Consider the following 24,451-nt stretch of genomic DNA (forward strand, 5'->3'; position numbering starts at 1 on the left):
CAGCTTACAGGCCTTTCCTATTCTCCCCAGGGTCTGGGTACAGCCCCTCTAGGAACCATAGTCCTTAAGCCCGATACAAACTAGTAGTATTTTTTCGTTCAACCCAGCAGGGCTGAACAAAAAAAAAAACTGACAGCTCAGGAGGAGTGGCTATACCCAGCCATTGATTGAGAATGTAGCCCGTTTTCAGTCATGCCCCTTCGACAGATTGTTTGCTATGGGGGCACTGAAGTGGACTTGACTTTGAGCCACACTGTGTGTCTATAGACACACAGAGCATGACTTTGCCCTGCCCCTCACAGGCAGTGATTGAAAGCAGCAGGAGCCAATGGCTCCCACTGCGTGCCTCTCTCTCCTATGAGGAGAGAGAGCAGTGCTGCTGCTCCTGAGCACAGCACTGGTTCGAGCTCAAATAAGTACTTAGAGGGGCTGGGTTACATCCTGTGCACAAGGAATGCATTACGGTAAAAACCTTCTACCTTTATAATCGCTTTAAGGTTTTCAATTTACCAGTAATTACCTGGAAGTGGAGCATAACCCAGTTGTTTAAGATTCACCAATGTGATGTACACTAAAGAAACGTATTGATTTATGCAGAATTATTCATGACTTTTCTATGAACGTTTACTGCCTGGTGTTTTGTAATCTAGTGGAAACCCGATGGTTGTTAGTATTCCTGACGAAAAGAAACATACCATAGTGCAACTAATGAGAGACCCTAATCCTATATACACAGATCAATTATTTAAATTATGGTGTTATCAGAGTCTATAGAAAGTCATAGAAGGTCTATAAAATGTCCCCATTGACTAGTGCTGGCTCCAGCATGCCAGTTACTGGCTTAAGATTTGACAGGTTGCCAGCTCAAAAATCTGGACTTCCACAGCGCTCTACTTTCTCTCTGGAGATTGGAAGAAACTTTCTTCATGCTGCAATCTACATCATATGTGAGTGGATATTGTTGTTTATTAAAAATGTTCTGTGCCCTGTGTTTGTGCTCTTATCTTTGCATTAGCACTCATGTTGGTCAATATGGATCTCATGCATCAGCTTTATGCATGGTAAAATGTTGACTGATGCTGCTCCGTAATTAATCTCCTTCGCTTCTATTGTATGTCTGGTAATTTTTTGCCATTCTTTAGGGTTACTAATCTGGCTACTTTCCTTCAAACTGTTTCAGGTTGTACAAATATGTAACTTTTTTACATTTCTCTTACACAATAATAAATATGTAGTTTAAAAAATCCAAAACCAGGAATGGCCAAACTTTCAAATATGACTGCATGTCGGTTGTTAAATGAATGCAGTGTGATATATGATAGCGGAGAACTTCTTATATTGCAATTTCTACCTAAATGTAATGCATAAAAAGTAATATGACAGCTTGTATATTTTACTTCAGGCCATATGTTTAAGAAGGTTTTAGGTGCATTTATTTTGTTTTCTACAATATTAGCGAAGCATAGTAAATCAAGCATTCCACACTGAACAAGCACCTCCTTAGCTCATATACCAATGATCTAAGAGCAGTGTGCTTGTCTGCTTGTGCCCTCCACGCATTTCACAAAAGGCAAAATTCAAAAATGCACAGTTTACCTTAAAAAAGTAGAAACATATTCAATTTTATGAATATAAACTTTCTGATAAAGTATATACAATCCTCATGTATAGTTAAGGAAGCATTGGAAGGGACACTTAACATACATCTCCAGCAGATTGGGACTGGGCATAGTTAGTTAGCATTACCGAATTAAACAGATTAAATGTGACATTTACGTAAATCAGGAATGTTCTGAGGCTTCCTGGGTGACAGATCCTTCATGCATTATGCATAACAGAGCAACAGAAATATATACTTTTATATATACATAGTCAAAGTCCAGCTTACCACATATACACATTTTTATCAGAATTAGGGGGACTACAAACTTTCTCAAAGTGAAAATTGAAAAATGAGGATCCAATATTAGTTCTTACTCAGTGAACCTATAAAAGATTTAGCACCTTTTCAGACATATTACCCCGGAACATAAACGTGATGGTTTATAAAGCAAAAATCTTGACTGAGGTAGCAGAAGCATTAAGAAGTAATTCAGCGGAGCATAGAGACTATAGTAACTGTCACATAACTTTTTGCACTTTCTGTATAGTGTAGTGTGCTCGTTAGTGTGAAAACTCTCAGACGGCTGTGCCTTTACCAGTGATCCTAGAGTTAATGCAAAGCTATATAAATTATACTTAGCATCATGTAAAGAAAAATGCATGTGTTGTTAAAAATATTCCATATACTAGTAATAGCTAGTAACTATAACCAGAGCCATTGACCTATTACTGTAACAGAAGTTCAAAAAAAAAAAAAAAAAAAAAAGATGCAGAGCTGAGGGTTGCATTGTGATAGCACAAAAAAGTTAAGGTGGTCCGCTACAATCTGAATATAAAAAGCATTTGCCTGTATAAATCAGACATTAAAACATTCCTTTGTGTTGGCTTCAGTTGTTTGTAGACACAGTTCTTTTATGGTTATACAGAAGACTGGTCCCAGACCTGAAGAAGAAATAGAGAAAATGTGTATTAACAAACACAATATAGTACATCAAATAAACATGAGTTAAGAAAGTTTCACTGATTAATGAACATAAAATAAGAATATTTTAACGGGTGAAAACTAAATTTAGGAATCATAAAATATTACTAATCTATACCCAGTGACCCAATGGCTACGGTCTACATGCAAGTTTTTTCTTCTTCTATATAGGTAGGCATTTGTATTGCTAGCGTCCCCAGTGTAATGAAAATACTACTGTACCTTGCAGTATTAAACTCTACCTTCTGAGTTATATACTGTATAATACAGCTTACCAATCCTTGAATGCTTGCCGTGCCTGCATTTGTTCTTTTGTTTTTCAGGCTTATTTTCTGTGCAATGCTACCAGTAACACACTTTTCTGTCCTAAGGTGACTATGGAGAAGCAGCATTGTCACCTTAGGTTGTTGACTCCTGGTTTACACTATAGTACTCTTCTACTCATTCCTATAGCATAGGGGAAGGTGTTCTGTAGTTGCAAGTTTACTGGATTTTTGGCAGGTGCAACAGGCTTTTTTCTTCTACTTAATGTTTTGTCTCTTTAAAAACACTATGTATTGCAAAGATGTTTCGACATTTGTTTAAAGGCCCAGCCCACCAAAACAGATATTTTAGTTGTAGGCAGACCTTTCCAAAACCTCCTTTTTTCAGTGTGTGCTGTCTGTGTCATTCAATATTGTGTATCTAATATTTGCCCACTTTTCCCTGTAGGATATACCAAGAAACATTTGCAGTTGTCTTCTGATTACTCGTTATATTGTTTTGTCTGTGAACATTACTACTACCCCAATGGAAATACATTTTATTTCTGAAATGATGTATTGGCAAAGTAACAGAAACAATAATATACAAATAAAACCCTCTTGCATAAAGCAAAATAGTAGGTAACTCAAGAGAGCAGATAGTACCACAGATGCCCTCTAGATACATAGGAAAACAATGTGATTTACATTAGCAACTAACAAAACCAAGACTATCAGTTTTGGGTGAAGAAACCTATGCAAATAACATGTCTGCATACTAAATGTATGCAACAATATCATCATTGCCTTCACTTTCTTTATTCTTATACTGTAGGTTTGTGTATAACTAGAAAACATGGAGATTTATCCTACCTTATTAACTTGTGAGAGTGGAGTCCTCGCTCCCCCTGTAGGTACTCGGCCTCTACCACCGTCCTCAAACAATCGTCCAGGTGACCTTTCCCTTCTAGTGCTCAGAAGTCTCCCAGGAGACTTCTCCCTTTCCAAAGGCCTCCCAGGAGACTTGTCCCTGCGCATTTCAGTCCTTCCTTCTCGATATCGGTGTGGTGTACTAGGCTCCCGGACTAGCCCTTGGACCTCCCCTGGCACAGGGCTAGCTGCTATTCTTTTTGTTATGTGGTCATTATATGAAGGTGGACCTCTCTTGTTTGGACTGCAATACAGAAAATGTAAAGTCTTTTTTTCAGGTATGCAGCTGAGCATGCATTCTATTACTTGTAATCTTTTCAGTCATATTTCCTATTTCAATGGATGTGAAATTTGTAGGTACAAATGAACATTCATTCTGGAAAGTGATTCATAAAAGACAGGAGGGAAGTTTAATTATGTAACCTATATTGGATAAATATAGCTGTAATCGTACTGGTTGCAACAGGCAACATACACATTTTTGTCTTCTTTTATCTTAATCTATTCCCAATGCCTCAAAGGTACTGCAAACTACTGAAATTGCTGGCTGGTCTACAGGTGATCTCAGCAAATACAATTAATATTTCCAGTGTATCCGTGTATTTCCGTCTCACTATTTGTGTATATGCATAGCTAATGTTCTGAGATCAAATGGGCAAAAAGATATTAACTGGTCTTTAAAATATGAAAGGGAGGATTTTCCAATAAGATACCCACAGATCAGCAATTTTCTATTTTGCTTATTATATTCTTAGCTTTTCAGTGTACTGGACCAAGCATTATAAATGAACTAATGAAACACTACTTATGCTTTGAATTTTCACAATTAAATCACAGCTGCTGGAGAAGTCCTGGGACCCCGTGAGTATAGGGCAGTAGCGATATCAGCTTGGTGGTGGATCTCCTCTACATCGCCTCCAGCCCTGTGAGCACCACTAGCGGCCGTGATTTGCTATCATTGGCAGGACTGGGACAGCTATGTAGATTTTGCATTTGTCCAGATATGTACTTTAAGTTCTAATATGTTTAATAAACTACCCCCTAGATAGTGCACATCAAATTCCTGTTCAAAAGGCACATGATTCTTTGCATTGCAATTTTCACCCATTAATTTTATATTGACACAAATAACACCCCGAAGTGTCAGTTCAGGGATCTGAAGGATTTGCACAAGTACCAATACTTGCGCAAATGCTTGGTATCAGAACCGATATCGGTGCATCCCTATATTAAACCCTCATCTCCCTTATCCTGCAGATCAACTGCACATTAACTCCATCTTTATCCTCCCACTGTATGTGGCCTGTAGATAAACCCTTCACCACCTTCATCCCTTTTTTATTTACTAAAGTTGGAGTGCGCAAAATCAGGCTCACTTCTACATAGAAACCAACCAACTACCTTTTTTTTTTTGTGCCAAAGCTTAATTAAACAAGCTGAGGTTAGAAGTCGATTGGCTACCATGTACAGCTGCATCAGATTCTGAGTGCTCCAACTCTATTAAATCTACAACCCATATGTCCTGTACAGTATCTAGTGCACCATAACCAAGCTCCAGGTTTTAATTCCTCAATACCTGCATGATTTTTATTTCCAAAAAATGTGGCAAAAACGAGATCGCATTGAGGAGTCTACTATTCTAAAAAAAGGAGTCATTTTTGGGGATGTTCATGGCTTAAAGTTAAAGGGACCATTTTGTTTTCGTTTCTGCTTTTTATTCCTAAATATAAAAAAAAAATGCATCAGTTATAAAATACCAACAAAAGAAAGCTCCATCAGTCACAGAAAAATACAGAAATTAACTGGATACAGTGTTACATGACTGAGCAGTCAAAATATCACAGAAACTGAAAAACGGCCTGCTAATGAAGAGGTTAAAACAGACTAGTAATCAAGTGGTTATAATGCCCAAACATGTTCATTTTAACAGGTAGTATACTTAGAAATGTTAAGGGTGTGTAATGGTCAGCAAAATTACTGTTGTAATATCCTCTGGCAAAAAAAATAAAAAAATGTATATACACATACCTCCTTGTTGTTGATGGTGCACGATGAAGATCATTTACATTGTCTTTTACCAGATTGCCCTTGCAGCAGATCACTCTCAGTTTATCCTGGTAAACAGATGCCAAGTAAATGGCACTAGAGGAGATTGCTGGTCCCAGATATCGTGGGTTTGGAATATCCAAATGGGCTCTGGCCGGAGCACTGCAATGATAAACTGTTTTAATTTCCCACTTTGTTTATTGTGCTTAATTTTTTTTTTTTAACAAAATGACTTACCCTAGAGCAGCACGCCCCTGAATCTCAATTACTTCCAAGGAGTTAAAGTGTGTAACAAATAAGTATGGTTCTCTGTACGCTAAACAACAAAGAAAAAGAAAGGCTTAGCCATTAAAATAGAGAAGAGGCAGGTTCCTACAGTTTAATTGTAATACATCTCTAAGAAAACAATATTTCATAGGAGTATGCTATATCCAACTGCTGGTTTGATGCCCACTGCACTGTTTACTGCCAACCTTTTTAGTTTACAATAGCTAAAGCCAAGCATGGCAGAACGTACTTCGATCTAAATGGTTTGAATTCATCCAGAAATGATGCTGACAAATGTGAAAGAAAACAGGATTTTTGTATTTGCTATAAAATCCTTTGCTTGGAGTTCTTTAGGGCAGTGGTTCTCAAACCTGTCCTCAAGTACCCTAAACAGGCCATGTTTGCAGAGTTTCCGTTATCTTGCACAGGTGCTTTAAATCTGAGTCAATGGCTTGGTATTTTGGACAGCTATTTTATCTAAAAGAAATTTCCAAAACATGGCCTGTTGGGGGTACTTGAAGATAGGGTTGAGAACCACTGCTTTAGGGAACATAGTTAATTCCGATACAAGGAGTGTTATGCTACAGGAGTTTGGACAGTAGCAACAAAGTCAGCCAGATATAACCCCTCCCACTCCCATCAGGCTCCAGTTTTTTGGAAAAAAAACAGTAGTAAGAGTGAATCATAAAGAGGGGTGGGACAGGTTTTCCTTAGTGAAGCCCAAGAAAAAGATTTAAATTGGGTATAAAAATCATGTTTTCCTTAATATTCATTAGAGATCACAGTTGATTCTGAGACATGAGGGAGATCCAAAAGCAGTTCAACTGATTGGTGAACAACACAGCAAGTGAAACGCTAACAAGTGCTTCTAGACAACAATGTACAACTGGTGTAGCTTGCAGCACAAAGCTCCTTGAAAGACCGTAGCTAGCTGGCTGATTATCTGCCTCAGTCGCCTTCCTTGCCTTTTGGCTAAGATCTAGTGTAATATCTGTTCCTATCAGCTACCTATTATAAGTGATGGCGCTGTGTTACTGTCCCTGATCCACGGCGGTAGGTTAGGGGTGGTGGTGGCTATGCAAATCCACTTGGCGTAATGGTAACCTGGATGGTTAGTCACAGGGAAAGCCGAAAGTGGACTGCTCGACATAACTGAATGCTGTTAATAGGTCTCTTAGAGAAAGCCGGAAGGGAAGCCTCCTGATGGGATGGAGAACCGCTTGGTCTGGCTAGATGGGTGTAGTTCCTGTGCCTGTCAGTTTTTTTAGGAAAGGACACTTGGCTCCCCTTTCCCACTGGGGGGGGGTTTAGCATTCTGTGTATGCAATTAGGTGGGAGCAATCGGAGTGGTGGTGGAGCCTTAGGGTTGGGGCTCTCCCTAAGCTCTGAGCTCCAGGCCTTCCTGGTATGGAAGGGGGCTGCAGAAAAGCCTGTGGTATATGTGCCCCTGGAGTGGCAGTCCAGGGGCGCTAGAATTCTCACTATGTTGAGGGGCACTATGAATTTTATAGGCACCTTGGTCACTACACCATACACACTTTTTTCACAACAGCCTCTAGGGCCAAGCCTTTTGGCTAGGACCAGAGGAATTTTTGATTCCTGGCCAAAGGGCCGGCCATTGTATTGCACAATGGCCACTTTCTCTTCTCACTTCCTTCTCCCCCGCATTCTTTTATTTATTTATCCTGTGTTGTCACTTTTTTGTACTGTTTGGTTGATTGTATACACGTTTGTCAGTGTGTGACTGGTAGGGTGTGGGTCCTCGGGCCTACCTTGAAAGTCTTAGGAGGGGGTGGACATGGACTTCTGGCTTGGTTCACCCTCTCTCGTGGGGTCTCCTTCCCGGAGGAGCCCCACCAAGTACTTGGGTGGGTCTGTTCCGGCAGACCCTCCAGAGAATGGGGTCCGCCTAGTTTCAGCCAGACGGATCATAGTGAGTACCTCAGTCCCTGTCTGGAGCCAAACACCGTGGGGGGATCAGGGCAAGGGCATTGCTTGGGAGGACCATAGTATACCCGTTGCACATTATGTGTTTAAATCTTTATGTGCGTGCACTTTTTTTGCCACTGGGTGGAGTTATTGGGTGTGTTTCACACGCTACTGGCTTTTCAAAAAAAATAAAAAATCTGCCTCAGTCATCTAGAAATACTGGAGAGAGAAGCGGGTTGTCCCTTTGGGAAACCCTTGGGAATATGGGAATAATAAATAAGGAGCAAACCTCTTGGATGGAATCCACAGCTGAGATATAAAATTTAACAGTTTGTACCGCATTCAAACAAAGAGGTAGCTCCTTGGGATGTACAGATGCAAGAAGGTAGGGTTGTAAGTATAATGTGCTGGTTATGGTAAAAGGAATAAAGTACCTTGGGAAAGACAACCTTGTCCCGGTAGCACCACTACCAGAGGTGATGGCAACAATGGAAGCTACCTAGTATGTGGAAGCAGACAGAGGAATCTCTCTGGTGGGCTCTAAAGCCTTTTTTTTTTTTTTAAACCAACAGAACTGGGCTGAGATCTCACTGAGTCCCAGGTAGACTTACAGGGGAAATTATGTAAGCAACGCCCTGTACAAAGGCTTTCATCAGTGAATGTTTGGCAAGCTGCCTTTGTAAAAGAATAGCGAGAGCTGATCTTTCTTGGTATTCAAAGCCAAATACTAGCACAGACTGGACTAGAAGCATCCCACAAATGACTTTCTGAAACCAAAATGTATTGCCTTGCAACATGTGATGTACACCTTTCAGGTTGTAGGGCCTACACACAATGTTTTCCCACATTATAGGGCACACAGCAGGGCATATTACATGGGTGCAGGGCTTAGTACACTGCAACACTGTACCCAAATAAAATTGTTATACATTTTTTTCCCCACAAATAGCGCTTTCTTTTGGTGGTATTTGTTCACCACTGGGTTTTTTTTATTTTTGTTGCGCTACAAATAAAAAGACAAAAAAAATTTGAAAAAAAAAAAGATTTTTTTTTCTTTGATTCTGTTATAAAACGTTGTAAATAAGTACGTTTTCTTTTTCACTGATGAGGTGGCACTAATGGACACTGATGATGAGGGTCTGCACTAATCAGCACAGACCCCCCCAGGAGAGCAACAGATCGGCTCTCCTCTACTCACGCCTTGTCAAGTAGAGGAAAAGCTGATAAAGGGCACTTCCTGGTTACCATTTGATCAGCTGTGATTGGGCACAGCTGATCACATGGTAAAGAGCCCACATCATAGGCTCTTTAACAGGATCGTGGATGCAGTGTGTCAGACTGACACACCATACCACCGTCATCTTGCTGGGCGCACACTGCGTGCGTACGCTAGGGGCTTATCTTGCTGGACAGCATATGACGCCCAGTCAGGATAATATAACCACTTTCCGGCCATCATTCTGCTATATGGTGGGCGGGAAGTGGTTAAGAAGGGAAAAAAAAGCAGGTTGACTTTCATATTGCTCAACAAGCAACATATATTTACCTTTTCTTGACTGCCCTGTTGCACTGCTCAGCTGCCCAAAATGAAAAAATAAATAAAAATTCTTCCACACCGACGTGACAGTGCATGGGGAAAAGCAGCGCACCATTCATTTCACAATCTCCTTCATACCTGGCTGGAAGCAATAAATACCTTTTCAGCCTTGGCAGCTGAAGGGAGTGGTGGATAATCAAAGCAAAAGGGAAGTACATGCTACTGGAGAGGAGAGCATTACTTCAAATCACAGGTCAGCTTTATGCAAGTTACATTAAAGTTATACATTAATCATACATTGTTAAAAAAAAACACTTACACACTTACCGAATGCAAGAGGCAGCCGACTCCATTTCAGATCATCTGTTCGGCTTCGCCTTCCATAAGAATCAACAAAAACACCAAACTCTGCAGAGAAAAAAAATGGAGAGAATCATCACAAAATACTAGTAAAAACGATTATATATATAAGCAAATATTACTTAAAATAAACAAATATTGTTACCATGGAAACAGAGGAGGTATTCTTCCCTCTGACCTGTGCTGTTCACCTGCATTATAGCAATGGGAAAACTATTCGATGAAGAAGCAAATACCGCTGAGGCCAAAGAGTGGTCATTTTTATCCAGGAATTCTAGAGAAAACAGTGATGGGTTTAATATATATAACAATCAAAACTTACTATAAACATAGTTGTGTTCAGACAAATTTTATTCAATTTCCATGACCATCATTCCATGGTAACAGGCCGGCCATACACCAGTAAAAGTTTAGGTTTGATGTTAGATCAGCACATGTAATAGCTATGCCCATGGAGGAACTGGAACTATTATGCAGCTTGTGACTCAGAGAATGGCATCTTCTTTCAGAGGCTTTGTTCTGAGAAAGACATTTTGCTTACTATTAAGATTCTCTTCAAGTAATCTGTGCACAAAATATTTTGGATCCTGCCCATCAAATACCAATCCAGGAACTAACAGTTCAAAAACGTAATTTACTGTAAAACGTATTGAATACTTTTGTGAAGCTCGCTATATCAGGTTATAAAAGCTCATCTCTGATGATGGAAAATTGTTTCACAAATATATTTTTTGATTTCTAGGTTTCAGGATTGCCAAATACTTTTGCCTGTGACATTCATTTGACAAAAAATAACATAGAAACACAAGTCAGTTAATTTATAACATGGAATATTTACAAATGTTCCTTAAAAGGAACAAACCATGTCCTTCTAAAGTGTCTCCTTGCCTCAATCCAAAGCACCTGGTGTAAATCTAGTCTGCTCTCTCCTTTCTCTGATCTGCAGAAGTCACTTCTGCCAGTTAAACTCCACACCAAGCAATCCTAGAAGAGGACCTGCCCATTCTGCAGTACACAGCATGATTGACAGCCTCAGCTGTGCATATTTTCCTATGAGATTGTGTAGAGGAGGGGTGTCATTTCCATCCCAGTCAGGTCTCAGATTACACTTAGCTCACTTGCTGTGCAGAGTGTGACATCAGATCCCCCACACCCTGCCTTAGTTATACTATAACTCAGGGATATGCAATTAGCAGACCTCCAGCTGTTGCAAAACTACAAGTCCCATCATGCCTCTGGGGTCATGCTTGTGGCTGTCAGAGTTTTGCTATGCCTCATGGGACTTGTAGTTCTGGAACAGTTGGAGGTCCACTAATTGTATATTACTGCTATAACTGAATGAGTGGTTTTTGAGTCTGTTTGTAAACAAACCTGTCAGCTTGTATATAAAATGACTATGTTATAAATGCTGATTGGCTCCATATCATTAAAGCGTTTGTTAACCCACAAATTTTTTTGTATCCTGTTCCCTTAAAGCACGATTAACAGCACAGTGCTTGTGCTGTGTATTTTGGCCTCTTGTATCACCTGAAATACCTGGCTGATCCTGCCAGTTTCTACCCTCCCTTCATGATATAGCAGGGCTGCTGAGCCCTGGCACCGTGGTCAGTGTACATACCTCCATCATACACTGCTATCTGCTGCTCTCCTCTGTCTCCCTCTGTCCTCCTCCCCCTTCTCTCCCTGCCTGTCATTTCTCACTAGCACAGCTCTGCTCCTCTCCCCATTGCTTCAAAACTAACTGATCATTATATCATCCCCTTCGGTTACATAAAAACCTGTATCCTAGTGCCTGTGCTTTATAAAAAAAAGAAAAATAATTTCTACCCATTTTAACAGGGTCTTCCAGCAATCACATGACTCCAGGCTCTCTGCTCCTCCCCTCCCTGACTGACGTCAGCAGGGGAATCTTGGCCCTGCCCACTGGAGATAGATGGGGAGAGCTGAGAGCCTGGAGTCATGTAATCGTTGGAAGACACTATTAAAACGGGTAGAAATCTTTTTTTTTTTTTTTTTTTTTTACACAGGCACAAGGACACAGGTTTTTATGTGACAGAGGGGATGATATAATGATCAGTTAGTGGCTTAACAACCACTTTAATAGAGATTAGAGTTTTTGGGCACAGCACAATCTGACAGCTAGCAGCAGGCTCCTGTGCACACAGTTATCAAACCGTATATCATTAACCGGTTCCCGACCAGCTCACACAGATATACAGTGGTGTGAAAAAGTGTTTGCCCCCTTCCTCATTTCCTGTTCCTTTGCATGTTTGTCACACTTAAGTGTTTCGGAACATCAAACCAATTTAAACAATAGTCAAGGACAACAGAAGTAAACACAAAATGCAATTTGTAAATGAAGGTGTTTATTATTAAAGGTGAAAAAAAATCCAAACCATCATGGCCCTGTGTGAAAAAGTGATTGCCCCCTAAACCTAATAACTGGTTGGGCCACCCTTAGCAGCAACAACTGCAACCAAGCGTTTGCGATAACGTGCAATGAGGCTTTTACAGCGTCCTGGAGGAATTTTGGCCCATTCATCTTTGCAGAATTATCCTAATTCAGTTACATTAGAGGGTTTTCGAGCATGAACGGCCTTTTTAAGGTCATACCACAACATCTCAATAGGATTCAGGTCAGGACTTTGGCTAGGCCACTCCAAAGTCTTCATTTTGTTTTTCTTCAGCCATTCGGTGGTGGACTTGCTGGTGTGTTTAGGATCATTGTCCTGCTGCAGAACCCAAGTTCGTTTCAGCTTGAGTACACGAACAGATGGTCGGACATTCTCCTTCAGGATCTCTTGGTAGACAGCAGAATTCATAGTTCCTTTTATCACGGCAAGTCTTCCAGGTCCTGAAGCAGCAAAACAGCCCCAGACCATCACACTACCACCACCATATTTTACTGTTGGTATAATGTTCTTTTTTATGAAATGCAGTGTTCCTTCTACGCCAGATATACTTGGACACACACCTTCCAAAGAGTTCCACTTTTGTCTCATCGGTCCACAGAATGTTGTCCCAAAAGTCTTGGGGATCATCAAGATGTGTTGTGGAGAAATTGAGACGAGCTTTGATGTTCTTTTTGCTCAGCAGTGGTTTTCTCCTTGGAACTCTGCCATGCAGGCCATTTTTGCCCAGTCTTTTCCTGATGGTGGAGGCATGAACGCTGACCTTAACTGAGACAAGTGAGGCCTGCAGTTCCTTGGACGTTGTTGTGGGGTCTTTTGTGACCTCTTGGATGAGTCGTCGCTGCGCTCTTGGGGTAATTTTGGGCGGCCGGCCACTCCTGGGAAGGTTCACCACTGTTCCATGTCTTCGCCATTTGTGGATAATGGCTCTCACTGTGGTTCGCTGGATTCCCAAAGCTTTGGAAATGGCTTTATAACCCTTTCCAGACTGATAGATCTCAATTACTTTCTTTCTCAATTGTTCCTGAATTTCTTTGGGTCTCGGCATGATGTGTAGCTTTTAAGGATCTTCTGGTGGACCTTACTGTGTCAAGCAGCTCCTATTTAAGTGATGCCTTGATTGTGAACAGGTGTGGCAATAATCAGGCCTGGGTGTGGCTAGAGAAATTGAACTCAGGTGTGGACAACCACAGTTATAGTATGTTTTAACAAGGGGGGCAATCACTTTTTCACACAGGGCCATGATGGTTTGGATTTTTTTTCACCTTTAATAATAAACACCTTCATTTACAAATTGCATTTTGTGTTTACTTGTGTTGTCCTTGACTATTGTTTAAATTGGTTTGATGTTCCGAAACACTTAAGTGTGACAAACATGCAAAGGAACAGGAAATGAGGAAGGGGGCAAACACTTTTTCACACCACTGTACCTGTGGCAGAAACCTGGGCGAAACCCCGTAGGGTACGTCCTTCCCCTACACACACCCACTGCACGAGCGCCAGCACAGGGATTTGTGTGTGTAAACACACAAATTCACTGTGCTGTCAGAGGAGAGGCGACATGTCGTTTGTTCCTAGTAAGTAGGAACAGTGATATGTCTCCTCTCTTACTCAGTCCTATCCCCATACATTTAGAACACACATTTAACCCCTTGATCGCCCTCTAGTGTTAACCCCTTCTATGCCAGTGACATTTACACAGTAATCAGTGCATTTTTATAGCACTGTTTGCTGTAGAATTGTCAATGGTCTCAAAAATGTGTCAAAAGTGTCGGATCTGTCCGTCGCAATACCACTAAAAAAAATCGCAGACCACCGCTATTACTAGTAAAAAAGAAAAAATAATAAAAATGCCATAAATCTTTCCCAAAGTTAAACTTTTGCACAAACCAATCAATATATGCTTATTGCGTATTTTTTTTTTTTACCAAAAATATGAAGAATACATATTGGCTTGAACTGATGAAGTTGTTTTTTCTTAAATTGGGGATATTTATTATCGGTCTTTTTTTGTTTATAAAGCAAAAAATAAAAACTGTAGAGGTGATCAAATACCACCAAAAGAAAGCTCTATTTGTGGGGGAAAAAAAGGACGCAAATTTAATTTGGGTACAGCATTGCATGACTGCGCAATTGTCAGTTAAAGCAAAGCAGTGCCAAATTGTAAAAAGTGCTCTGTTCAGGAAGGGGGTAAAATCTTCTGGGGCTGAAGTGGTTAAGAAACTTTTAATCCACAGATTAGTCAGGAAGGGTTTTCTGCTGGCACCATGTAATAGGTACCTCCAGGTTCTCTGTTTATTTACAGGGTTCACAATACCCTGAACATCCTGGTATGTAAATATATTGACCACGATTTCTGGTTCCACTTCTTCTGTCTCCCAAGCCTCAATAGTGGCCAGTGGGAACTTCCTCCCACTAACCAATATACTTTTCTTATCAAAACTGTCAGACCAGAGTTTGTTTAATGTAAAATATTACATTTACTGCCTTTCAATGTGACAGAAAAGCCAGAGGCCACAGCTCTGGGTCTGACATCCTCATTGACCATCCATCCAACAGATATCCTGAGTTCAGTAACCTGTCTTTAGTATACCAGGATACCTGTCTTTAGATTACCTCAATGCAAACATCCACATCTCACCTTCAAGAGTGTATTGCTTCATCTCAATCTCATAGAATTTATTGGTTCCAATGATGATGCTGTAGCCAGTAAAATAAATACAGCTGCATGGTTCAGATGTCTCAATTTCCTATAAAACAGGAATCCACATCAGAGCTTTACTAAACGTTTTGGCAGAAAGTATATGGAGAATCGATTACAAAATGTAAAAATCACAATCTTTGAAGTGTTCCATTTTGGTTTCCAGTTTCAAAATATATGGTCCCATGTGTACAGGGTGTTTTCCCAGCTCTCCTAAACACCTTTCTTCCTTGCAGCAGTGTTTTGGCATAAAAAATGCTTGACTAATGTAAACACATCTAGACCCATCAAGTGGTTGGACATTCATTAATTTCACTGGCCAAAATAATATTTTTCTCTAGTCAGTGAAATGAATTAATGCGCCTAATGTTAACATGTTTAGACACATCAAGCGTCTTTTCTGCCAAAACACTGCTGCTATTGGACCCGCTGACAGTGGTTTATTTTTTTTCTCCCTCCATACACCTGTGTGCGCATGGACACATAGGCTAACATTGAGGGGCGTTTAGAGGCAGAAAAAACACAAAAATGCAAGATGCCCCTAAAAGCAGCATTTTTAACGTTCAGTGTACAGGCCCATAAGCAGTGATATTTTCTTTTAACCAGATTATGCATGGTATGTGTCCCAGAATTTATCATGATTTACGCTCTTAAAAGTAATCTTATATTGGGATTATTTAGATAAAGGCTATGAAGTTTACCAATATTCCCAATTTTTTTTTAATTTCAATGATTTTTATTGAGATTTTCACAAATACAAAAAGATAAGTTAAAGGGCCAGGGTAGCATAGCCTAATACATTCTAGAACATAAGGTAAAATACAATTGAGTAGTAACGTTAACATAGCATAAATCACATTTGGGCTTAAGTGTTAAATGTATTGTTGGCGATAGGCGAGGGGTGGAGGCATCGTCCCCACACCCAAACACTCCATCTAGGAGTTGTGTTGTGGGATGGGAGGCGAAACCCCCCCCTCCCCCGCTCAACACCAGCCTACCCCTTCCTTCTTTTTCCCACTTCTTGCCCTACTTTAATTGATATGCTTTTTGTTAAAGATTTTCCATACATGGGTAACAATATTGTACTGTATAGAAAAGGAGAAGAAGAGACAAATTGCGTATCGAGCAAATTAGTGCGCTGGAACTGCTATGCAGCGCCTACTCATCAATGCCTCCCCTTAATGCGCTTTCCCCCCACCCTGCCCCCCCCAAACCTCCCTCCCACCCACCCACCCCACCTCGAGCACGCAGCGCCGGCAACAACCGTCTCAGTCGTAGCCAGATAGCTATATCCGTATAAACAAGAGGGGGGAAGAAAAAAGGAAATCTTTGAGAAAGGGAAGGGTGAAGGAAAGGAAAATCCTCTCCAAAGTCTACCCCTAGAGAAAAAAAAAAAAAAAAAAAAAAGGGTTCTACGTAAGGGGGGAGGGAGGAAACTCCTCCCTGCCACCCACCCATCGGGTACTAGACCATTCATGTATTGACCTCACTCCAAAGGGAACCCCATATCACTCAGCCAAGGATACCATAATAACTCGAATTTTCTTAAATTATTTAGCTTTATAAGCATTGCTCTCTCACACCATATTAAAGAGTTAATTGCATTAACCCATTGTCCAATATCCGGGGGATCCTTAGCTTGCCAATTAATTGCTATCAGTCGCCTAGCTTGATATAAGCACTTCAGGACGGATGGCTTAATTGGCGGAGGAATATTTACCCCTTCAAATATCCCCAGTAAACAGGCCCTGGCCTCGGGTTTCAGGGTGGTCTTGAAAGCTCTATTTATTTTAATGACTATTTCTAACCAGTAGCTATACAGTTTTGGGCATTTCCATACCATGTGGAAGAGATCACCCGGTGCCCCACATCTAGGACATTCATCCCTAGGTTTCCTACCCATTTTCCATAGCTTCTGGGGGGTGTAATATGCCCGGTATATAAGGAACAAATGGGACACTCGCTGAGATGGAGATATAGAGGCCAAGTGCCCCTGTTCAAGCGTTTTAGCCCATTGTTCCCGAGATATCGGGCCAACATCCCCCATCCAACCCTGCCTACTCTTGGCTGGGCCTTCACCTTTCAAGAAACTGCCTCTAAGCTTTGCATAGAGCCGCGAAATCTGGCCTTTTACATGCCTACGATCTATAAGGGCCTGGAGCTGGGGGATTTCAGTTCGCTCAATAGCGAGTGACCCGTATTGGGCTTGAATTGCATGTCTCAGCTGCAAATATTTGTAGAACGACCTATTAGGGACATTAAATTGCTGTCTGATAGTTTCGAAAGGTTTCATTACGTTCCCCTCGTAGAGGTGCACTATTCTATTAATCCCCTGACTATCCCATTCCGGAGCTTTATCTACCTTGTTTAATTCGGGCAGGTGGCGATTACACCATAGAGGGGTATAAGTAGTTATTCCCGCATATCCCAACTTTTGCTTTGCTTGCTGCCATACCTTCCTCATTAGAATATTAGTAGGGCATCTGTAGAAAAAGGCGTTAGCCTCCAGGGCTTCGGGTACCAATTTATGAGGTGCTCCCAGCATCATCAACTTATGATTTATAGGCCCCCCCTCTTGGAGCCCTGCCCCTGCTAAGTGCTGAAGTTGGGCAGCCAGAAAGTATGCACCCAAGTGGGGTATGGCCAATCCCCCCTCCGCGACGGGGAGCTGCAGCGTATGCAACCCTATCCGAGCATGCCCCTTTTTCCAGATTAGTTCCCGAATAAGCGAATCCATGGTTTGGAACCATTTCTGGTTAATCCAAATTGGAGAGTTGTGTAAAATGTAAAGTATTTGGGGTTGCCAAAGCATTTTTACTAGGCTGCAGCGTCCCGCCACCGAGAGAGGGAGGCCGCACCATCTATTAAGTTTCGTCTTCATTTTCAACAGTAGTGGTGCCAAGTTCTCATTGACATATTGACTTACGTCCCCAGATATCCAGTTGCCCAGATACTTCAGCTTAGTCACCGTCTCCAGGCCTACTATCGTTGGGGGCACCCCCTGTTCCCCATACCCGAACAGTGGTAGAAGAGCTGATTTGCCCCAGTTGATCTCTAAGCCCGATTGTTGACCAAACTCGTCCATCAGATGGATCACTCTATTCAGGGTAGAGTCCACATCGCCAATAAAAAATAGGAGGTCATCCGCGAATAAGGCAATTTTTTCCTCGTCGCTACCTCGCCGAAATCCCTGTATATCCGGGCAGGATCTTACCAGAGCCGCAAGGGGCTCCATGGCCAATACAAATAGGAGGGGGGACAGCGGGCACCCCTGCCTTGTCCCTCTCTCCAGTTGGAATGATTCAGAGACTTCAGTACCCATCTTAATTTTGGCCCTAGGTTTATTGTACATTAATTTTATCCACTGGATAAATAAGGGGCCGAATCCAAACCTCTCTAGGACCCTCCACAGATAGCCCCATTCCAAGCTATCAAAAGCCTTAGTAGCATCGAGTGCTAAAATAGCCCCCACCCCCTCATTATCTCTGGGTAATTGGACATTAAGGAAGACTCTTCTAATATTAGTGCTGGTTGCCCTACCCGGGATAAAGCCCGACTGGTCTGAATGTATGAGTTTATGGATGTATGTATTTAACCGGATTGCTAATGCTTTGGCTAGTATTTTAATATCCGAGCATAGCAGGGATATCGGCCGATATGATGGAACTTCCTGGCAGTCCTTGCCCTCCTTCAAGATTAAAATAATATTGGCCTCCCGCATCGAGGCGGGGAGTTCCCCCGTCTCCAATGCGTGATTCAATGTCACGAGGAGTTCCGGTAGTAGGACATCCCCATAACGTTTGTAGATTTCTACTGGAAGGCCATCTGGCCCTGGAGATTTATCGTTGGGCATTGCGGCCACCGCATTTTTTAATTCTTCCAGCGTAAGTGGTAATTCAAGGGATAGTTTGTCATCCATTGATAAAGTTGGTATTGCTGTCCGAAGTAAAAAATCGGTAGCTGAATTACCTTGTCCCTGGATGATGGATTTATATAAATTTTTATAGTAATCATGAAGTACCCTCATAATCGCAGGGGGGCTGGAGACAAGATCGCCTGTAGGGGACTTAATTACCTGGGCTACTGTTGGCGCACCATTAGTTTGAACCAGGAGAGAGAGGGTTCTACCTACCCTCTCTCCTTCGCCAAAGTAATGCTGACGCTGAAATATCCGCCTATTCTCTGCTTTTTTTAAGAGAGCTATTTTATAGACTTGTTGACTGGCCAACCATTCCCGCTGGCTTACAGTCGATGGAGCTACTATGTATGCCTGTTCTGCCTGGGCGACCTTATTTCTCATTGCTAGGTCCTGTTCTCGAGCTTTCCTCTTAATAATTGCGACTTGTTGTATCAATGTGCCCCTAATATGGGCTTTTAGGGAGTCCCAGACTATACCCGGAGGGGCAGAGCCCCTATTTATTTGAAGAAATTCCCCTATCTTGTCCTGGGGGGGACTTGGACCACCCATTAATACCAGCCAACCCGGGTTTATCCTCCACTCTCTTGGACCTGGTCTAGCACCCAAAGACAGTATCATGGACAAGGGGGAGTGGTCTGAGACCCCCCTAGCTCCGTATTCTATCTCCTGGACCACCTCCGCAGCTACTTTATTACCCAGCACCATATCAATTCTTGATAGTGTGCAATAAGTACTGGAGAAGCAAGAATACTGTCTTACTTGAGGATGACGTGTACGCCATAGATCATTTAACCCTATTTCGGAGACGAAGCCCTGCAAGCGCCCTATTTTGGTCACCAATGGGGCAGGAAATCTATCCATATACGGATCCAACGTTTCGTTGAAATCGCCTACTACTATCCATGGGACATCTGGCTTATCTAAGCAGAACGCCGTCAGTTTGACCATTACCTCCAGTTTAAAGGGAGGGGGTATATAAATATTGGCTAAGATGCATTGACGCCCGCACAGCAGGCCGTATAAAAAAACAAATCTTCCCTCTTTGTCAATAGAGGACTCCTTGCACAGAAAATACGTGCCTCTTTTAACAAGAACACTCACCCCTCTAGAGTATGATGTATAGAAGGAATGGTAGTATGCCGAAAACCTCCGGTTCCTTAACAGTGGGGCTGTGATAGGGGTTAGATGTGTCTCTTGAAAAAAGAGCAGGCCAGGACCCCCCCTTTCTGTTTCCAGCAAAACTGCTGCCCTCTTTTTTGGATCTCCCAACCCCCTCACATTCCATGATATGATGTGTACACTACCCATAGATGTTACTACTATCCAAACCGGACGGGACAAGGGAGAGGGAGAGGAGGGGGCCCGCCCTCCCACGACGGGCCCACCGCCCCGCCCCCCCCGATTCCGTTGTACCAGCTATACGTGCTCGAGGTGCCCCCCTTAACCCTACTACCCACCCCTTCTCCCCCCCCTCTCGTCCCCCCAGCCCCCCCAGCCCAACTAAGCATCCCCTCCCCCCCCCCTCCTCCTCCTCCCGCTCCCCCCCCCACCCATCAGGGCATCCCCTGGGGGTCACTATTGTGGCCCGACTTTCCATGCTCACCGAAACCCTGGACACCCGTCCCCGCTCCCCCCTCTCACCCAAATTACCTGGGGACCCCTAGACTCCCCGGATTGCCTCGCCTCAACCCCCCTCAGCCACTCCACCTCCAATGTAGCATAGGCCCGAACTGGCCTAAAAAAAAAAAAAAAAAAAAAAAAAAAGGAGAAAGGGGGGATGGCAGAGAATATTCAATACCAGCACCCCCAATACTTAACTATTAAACATTTCTAGTGATATTTATACTATATTATACCGTGCATACCAACTCCCTTTCTCACCCCTCTATACTAATCAGTGAAGAGTGACCTTATAGTAACATACCTCATACAACCATAATAAACCTTCCCCATTGCTACTAAATGGAGTTATTTCAAGTGCAAATATTATATAATATTATACAGTACTCTCCTACTTCCCAGAAAAAAAAAAAAAAAAACAAGCAAAAAAAAAAAAAAAAAAAAGGGGGGTGTTCAATGACAACCCCTCCAAAACTTATGTGCCATTTATAGTGATATTTGGTTTGTATTATACTATTTATACCAACATTTATGCCAACGCCCTTGCTCACCCCACTTTACTAATAAGTGCTAAATGACGTTATAATCGCGTGCCTCAAACTAAAACTAGCTACCATAATAAATATTCCACATCTCTACTCAATAGAATTGTTTCTCGTGCAGATATTATACCATGCTCACAAAACAAACGAAAAAAAAAAAAAATAAATAAAAAAAAAAAAAAAATAATGTCGGGCGCAGTCCTCCTGTCCCTCGTCTCCTCCCCACCACCCCAAAAAGGGAGAGGAGGGGAAGAGAAGAAGGGCCCCCAGGGAGCCGGCCCTGTTAGCCAGTCCTAGTGATTACAAAATAGCTAGAAATCGCTTTTATGTTCCTCCAGCCACTTTTCCACTTCCCCTGGAGTGCCAAAAAAAAAAGTTGAGCCCAAAGCGGTTATTCGTAGCCGGGCAGGATACAACAGTGCATAGTTTAACTTATATTTGCGGAGGGTTCGCTTAATGGGGATAAACTCGGCTCTCTGTTTCTGTAGATCTGGTGAGAAGTCTGGGTAAAACGAAACCCTAGATCCTTTATAAAAGACATCATTCAGTTCCCTGGTCCTTCGTAACAAAATAATACGATCGTTATAATTCACAAGTCTCAATATCAGAGGCCTGGTACGGCCCTCTGGTGGATGCGGGCCTGCGGGAACTCTATGGGCCCTTTCAATAGCGAAGAGAGTGGAAAAAGGGGTATTGCCCAAAAGTTCCCTGAACCAGTTTTCCAGAAAGTTTATAGGGTTAAGCCCCTCGCTTCCCTCTGGGAGGCCAATCAGGCGGATGTTATTCCTACGGTTACTATTTTCCAACGCATCTAATTTTGCTGACTGTATGGCCATTTGTTTCTGTAGCACATTTATTTTTTGCTGTAATGGGGAAAGATCGTCCTCAATCGTGCTTAGTCTTCCTTCCAGGGCCGTGGTTCTTGCCATTGTGTTGCTCAGTAGTTGGCCCATGGAGTGCAGTTCGGTTTTAATACTGCCTAATTGATTATCGAGGCCACCTATAGACACCTTGCATTCATTGACTGCCTGCAATATGTCGCGCAATGTGGGTTCATCATCCTCTAACGGAGGGGATTCCACCGGAACTATTGTATTGTGCGCTATCTTGCTTACTACTGCAGCTGGATCATGCATCTTGCTTCCACTAGGTGATCGACCTGGATTAGATGCTAATTGAGTGATGCTTCTCCTTTCCGTAGTACCCCCCTGTACCTTTGTTTGCCCTGCTGACTGATGGGGCCCTTTTCTAGTGGGGGAAATTGCATGAGCAAAGCGTTCCAATTTTGCTGCCGCAGTAGCGGATGCCTGGTTTGCCTTCTCTTTGGCTGCCCGGGTTTTTTGGTTCCCCTCACCAATCAGCCCGTCCTCATTGGCCCGCTTGCTAAGCATGGTAGAAAAGTGGCTAAGAGTAGTGATGTTGGAGAATTGCGATAAGGTCGCTCCACAAAAAAAAAAAAAGGGGGGAGGGGAAGGAAGGGTACAACCAGAGAAGGGGGGAAAGGAGGCCAGCTGACCACCAAAGAAAAGGGTAGAGAACCAGTAGAGGCTCAGTTTCCAAACAGTCAGCTTTTTCCCTCCCCTTTTCTTTCCTCCCCTCTCTCTTGCTTACTTCTCCTTACCTTCCCTCACTTTCCCCTCTTCCCCCCCTCCTCCTCCCCCCCCTCCCCTAATCCGTCAATATGGTAAAAGTCCGTACGGTGAAGCAAACACAGTGCAGTGGCCCCAAAGCAAGGAGACAATAAGCTAACCATAAGGCATAGGAACAGGAGATTATTCCACCGACAGATTATCTGCTTCTCAGCGCTATATTGAATTTGCGTAGTTGGTTAGCACAGTTCGTCACGCTGTAGCCACAGCAATGCAGTCAAAAAAGTGGGGGGGGGGGAGAGCCGTTTCAATAAACCCCGGAAGCACCGAGAGCTTGGCAGCCTCTATCTCCCAGCAAGCAGGCTTAGTGGGTCAATAACACTGGAACAGTAAATTCAAACGTTCATATGCCCATTTCCCGGGTACTGCACCCTCCTCCTTGCTTGCCTCTCACCCCACGGCTCACTCCCGCTTTACCGTTAGCCTAGGTAGATACCATAGGCTTCTTCTTCATGAATTACTGCGGGCCGCCGCCTGGGTCTTCTTGATTCAAACTGCTGTGTCCGTTCTCATAGCGTCTGCTGGAGGGGTTCCTTCGGGCTCCCGTGGGCTCCTTCGGCTCGACTCGCTCCTAGTGACGCGTCACTGATGACACTGTGCTCACGCTGGTACGAGCTCCCGCGAGAACTAACGCCGAGTTCCGCTTGATGATTTTCGACGTGCTCCAGAGTAAGGAAGCTGGGGCCGCTGTATTGAGCTCGGAGCCCGGCTAGGAACCCAAGCTAGGCGCCACTACTATTAACGGGGAGATTTCTTTGCATAAAGGGAGAGTGAGGGGAGGCTAAGAGCGGGCGTCCAGCATTCGCACCCTCTCACTCACTCACTCCCGCATCCGGCCACGCCCCCTGTCAATATTCCCAATTTTAATAGATGCACTGTGCACACATTAGGAAACAAAAAACAATTCTGCTCAAATTTGGAAACAGAAGACAACTTTTGAACAGAAGGGAATCACTAGAGAGCAATCCCACAAAATAGGTTGGAAAGAGTTATTTAATGTGATTCTCATCATTGTACATAATTATTGTGTGAAACGTGTGGTATAAATAATGTATCTGGATCAGCTTGTCTCTAGAGGCTTTAACTTTATCCAATACTTTTTAGGACCCCCCTCCTCCAATTATTCCTCTGAAGACAGCAGGGAAGAATTTCACTTCCATTTGACCCAAATCATAATTGTGTTAGATGATTAAGATTCCATGAATAAAAATGAAATATAAGTAATTTAGTATTCGGGTCAATAAACACCTTTTCAGTGAGTATTTGTTAAAGCCATATTAAACCAAAATACAAAAAAGTAATATTGGTTGAAATAGATGGACTTTTTTCAACCTATGTAATATATTGCAGGTGACCAATCCTTAAATGTGGTAGTTTTTCTTTTAGGCTTTTTTTTCTTTATTTTCACCTGGAGATATAGTCAGTAAGTGTGAAATTGTTCAACTTCCTTTCACAGACCAAGTTTTTACAAGCCGGCTATTGGCTTTCTCCTAGAGGTGGGTTCACTTTCACAGGCATGGCAGCACACTGCCTTCCCTTTTCATGTATGCATTGATGGGTGTTGATGGTAGGCTGGAAGGAGCTCACTGAACATCCATTCGCTAAACCTCCCACTACCGAATGAACCGTGAAGTGACGTGTATTACATTACTAACTGGTTTTGGGCATGGCTTGGCACATGGAGAGGAAGGATGCGTGTTAGACTGGCTCCCGA

The 24,451-nt window shown here is 42.6% G+C and overlaps 1 protein-coding gene across 6 annotated transcripts in view; it reads right to left on the reverse strand.

The window, feature by feature from the left end:
• Positions 1-1,410: 1,410 nt before the first annotated feature.
• Positions 1,411-24,451, reverse strand: part of CIT (citron rho-interacting serine/threonine kinase) — a 257,696-nt gene continuing 234,655 nt past the window's right edge. For all 6 annotated transcript variants that reach the window (XM_077461438.1, XM_077461435.1, XM_077461436.1 and 3 more), the window contains 7 exons: positions 14,948-15,056; positions 10,041-10,169; positions 9,863-9,943; positions 6,040-6,118; positions 5,785-5,964; positions 3,700-4,000; positions 1,411-2,544 (listed from right to left, as the gene is read on the reverse strand). In XM_077461438.1, the coding sequence (XP_077317564.1) occupies positions 2,521-2,544; positions 3,700-4,000; positions 5,785-5,964; positions 6,040-6,118; positions 9,863-9,943; positions 10,041-10,169; positions 14,948-15,056 (903 nt within the window). In that variant the 3' untranslated portion in view covers positions 1,411-2,520. The remainder of the gene's footprint in view (positions 2,545-3,699; positions 4,001-5,784; positions 5,965-6,039; positions 6,119-9,862; positions 9,944-10,040; positions 10,170-14,947; positions 15,057-24,451) is intronic.

This window comes from Lithobates pipiens, unplaced genomic scaffold (assembly GCF_037356315.1).
Source record: "Lithobates pipiens isolate NorthernLeopardFrog02 unplaced genomic scaffold, aLitPip1_a1.2 Scaffold_3, whole genome shotgun sequence".
In the NCBI taxonomy this organism is placed as follows: Eukaryota; Metazoa; Chordata; class Amphibia; order Anura; family Ranidae; genus Lithobates; species Lithobates pipiens.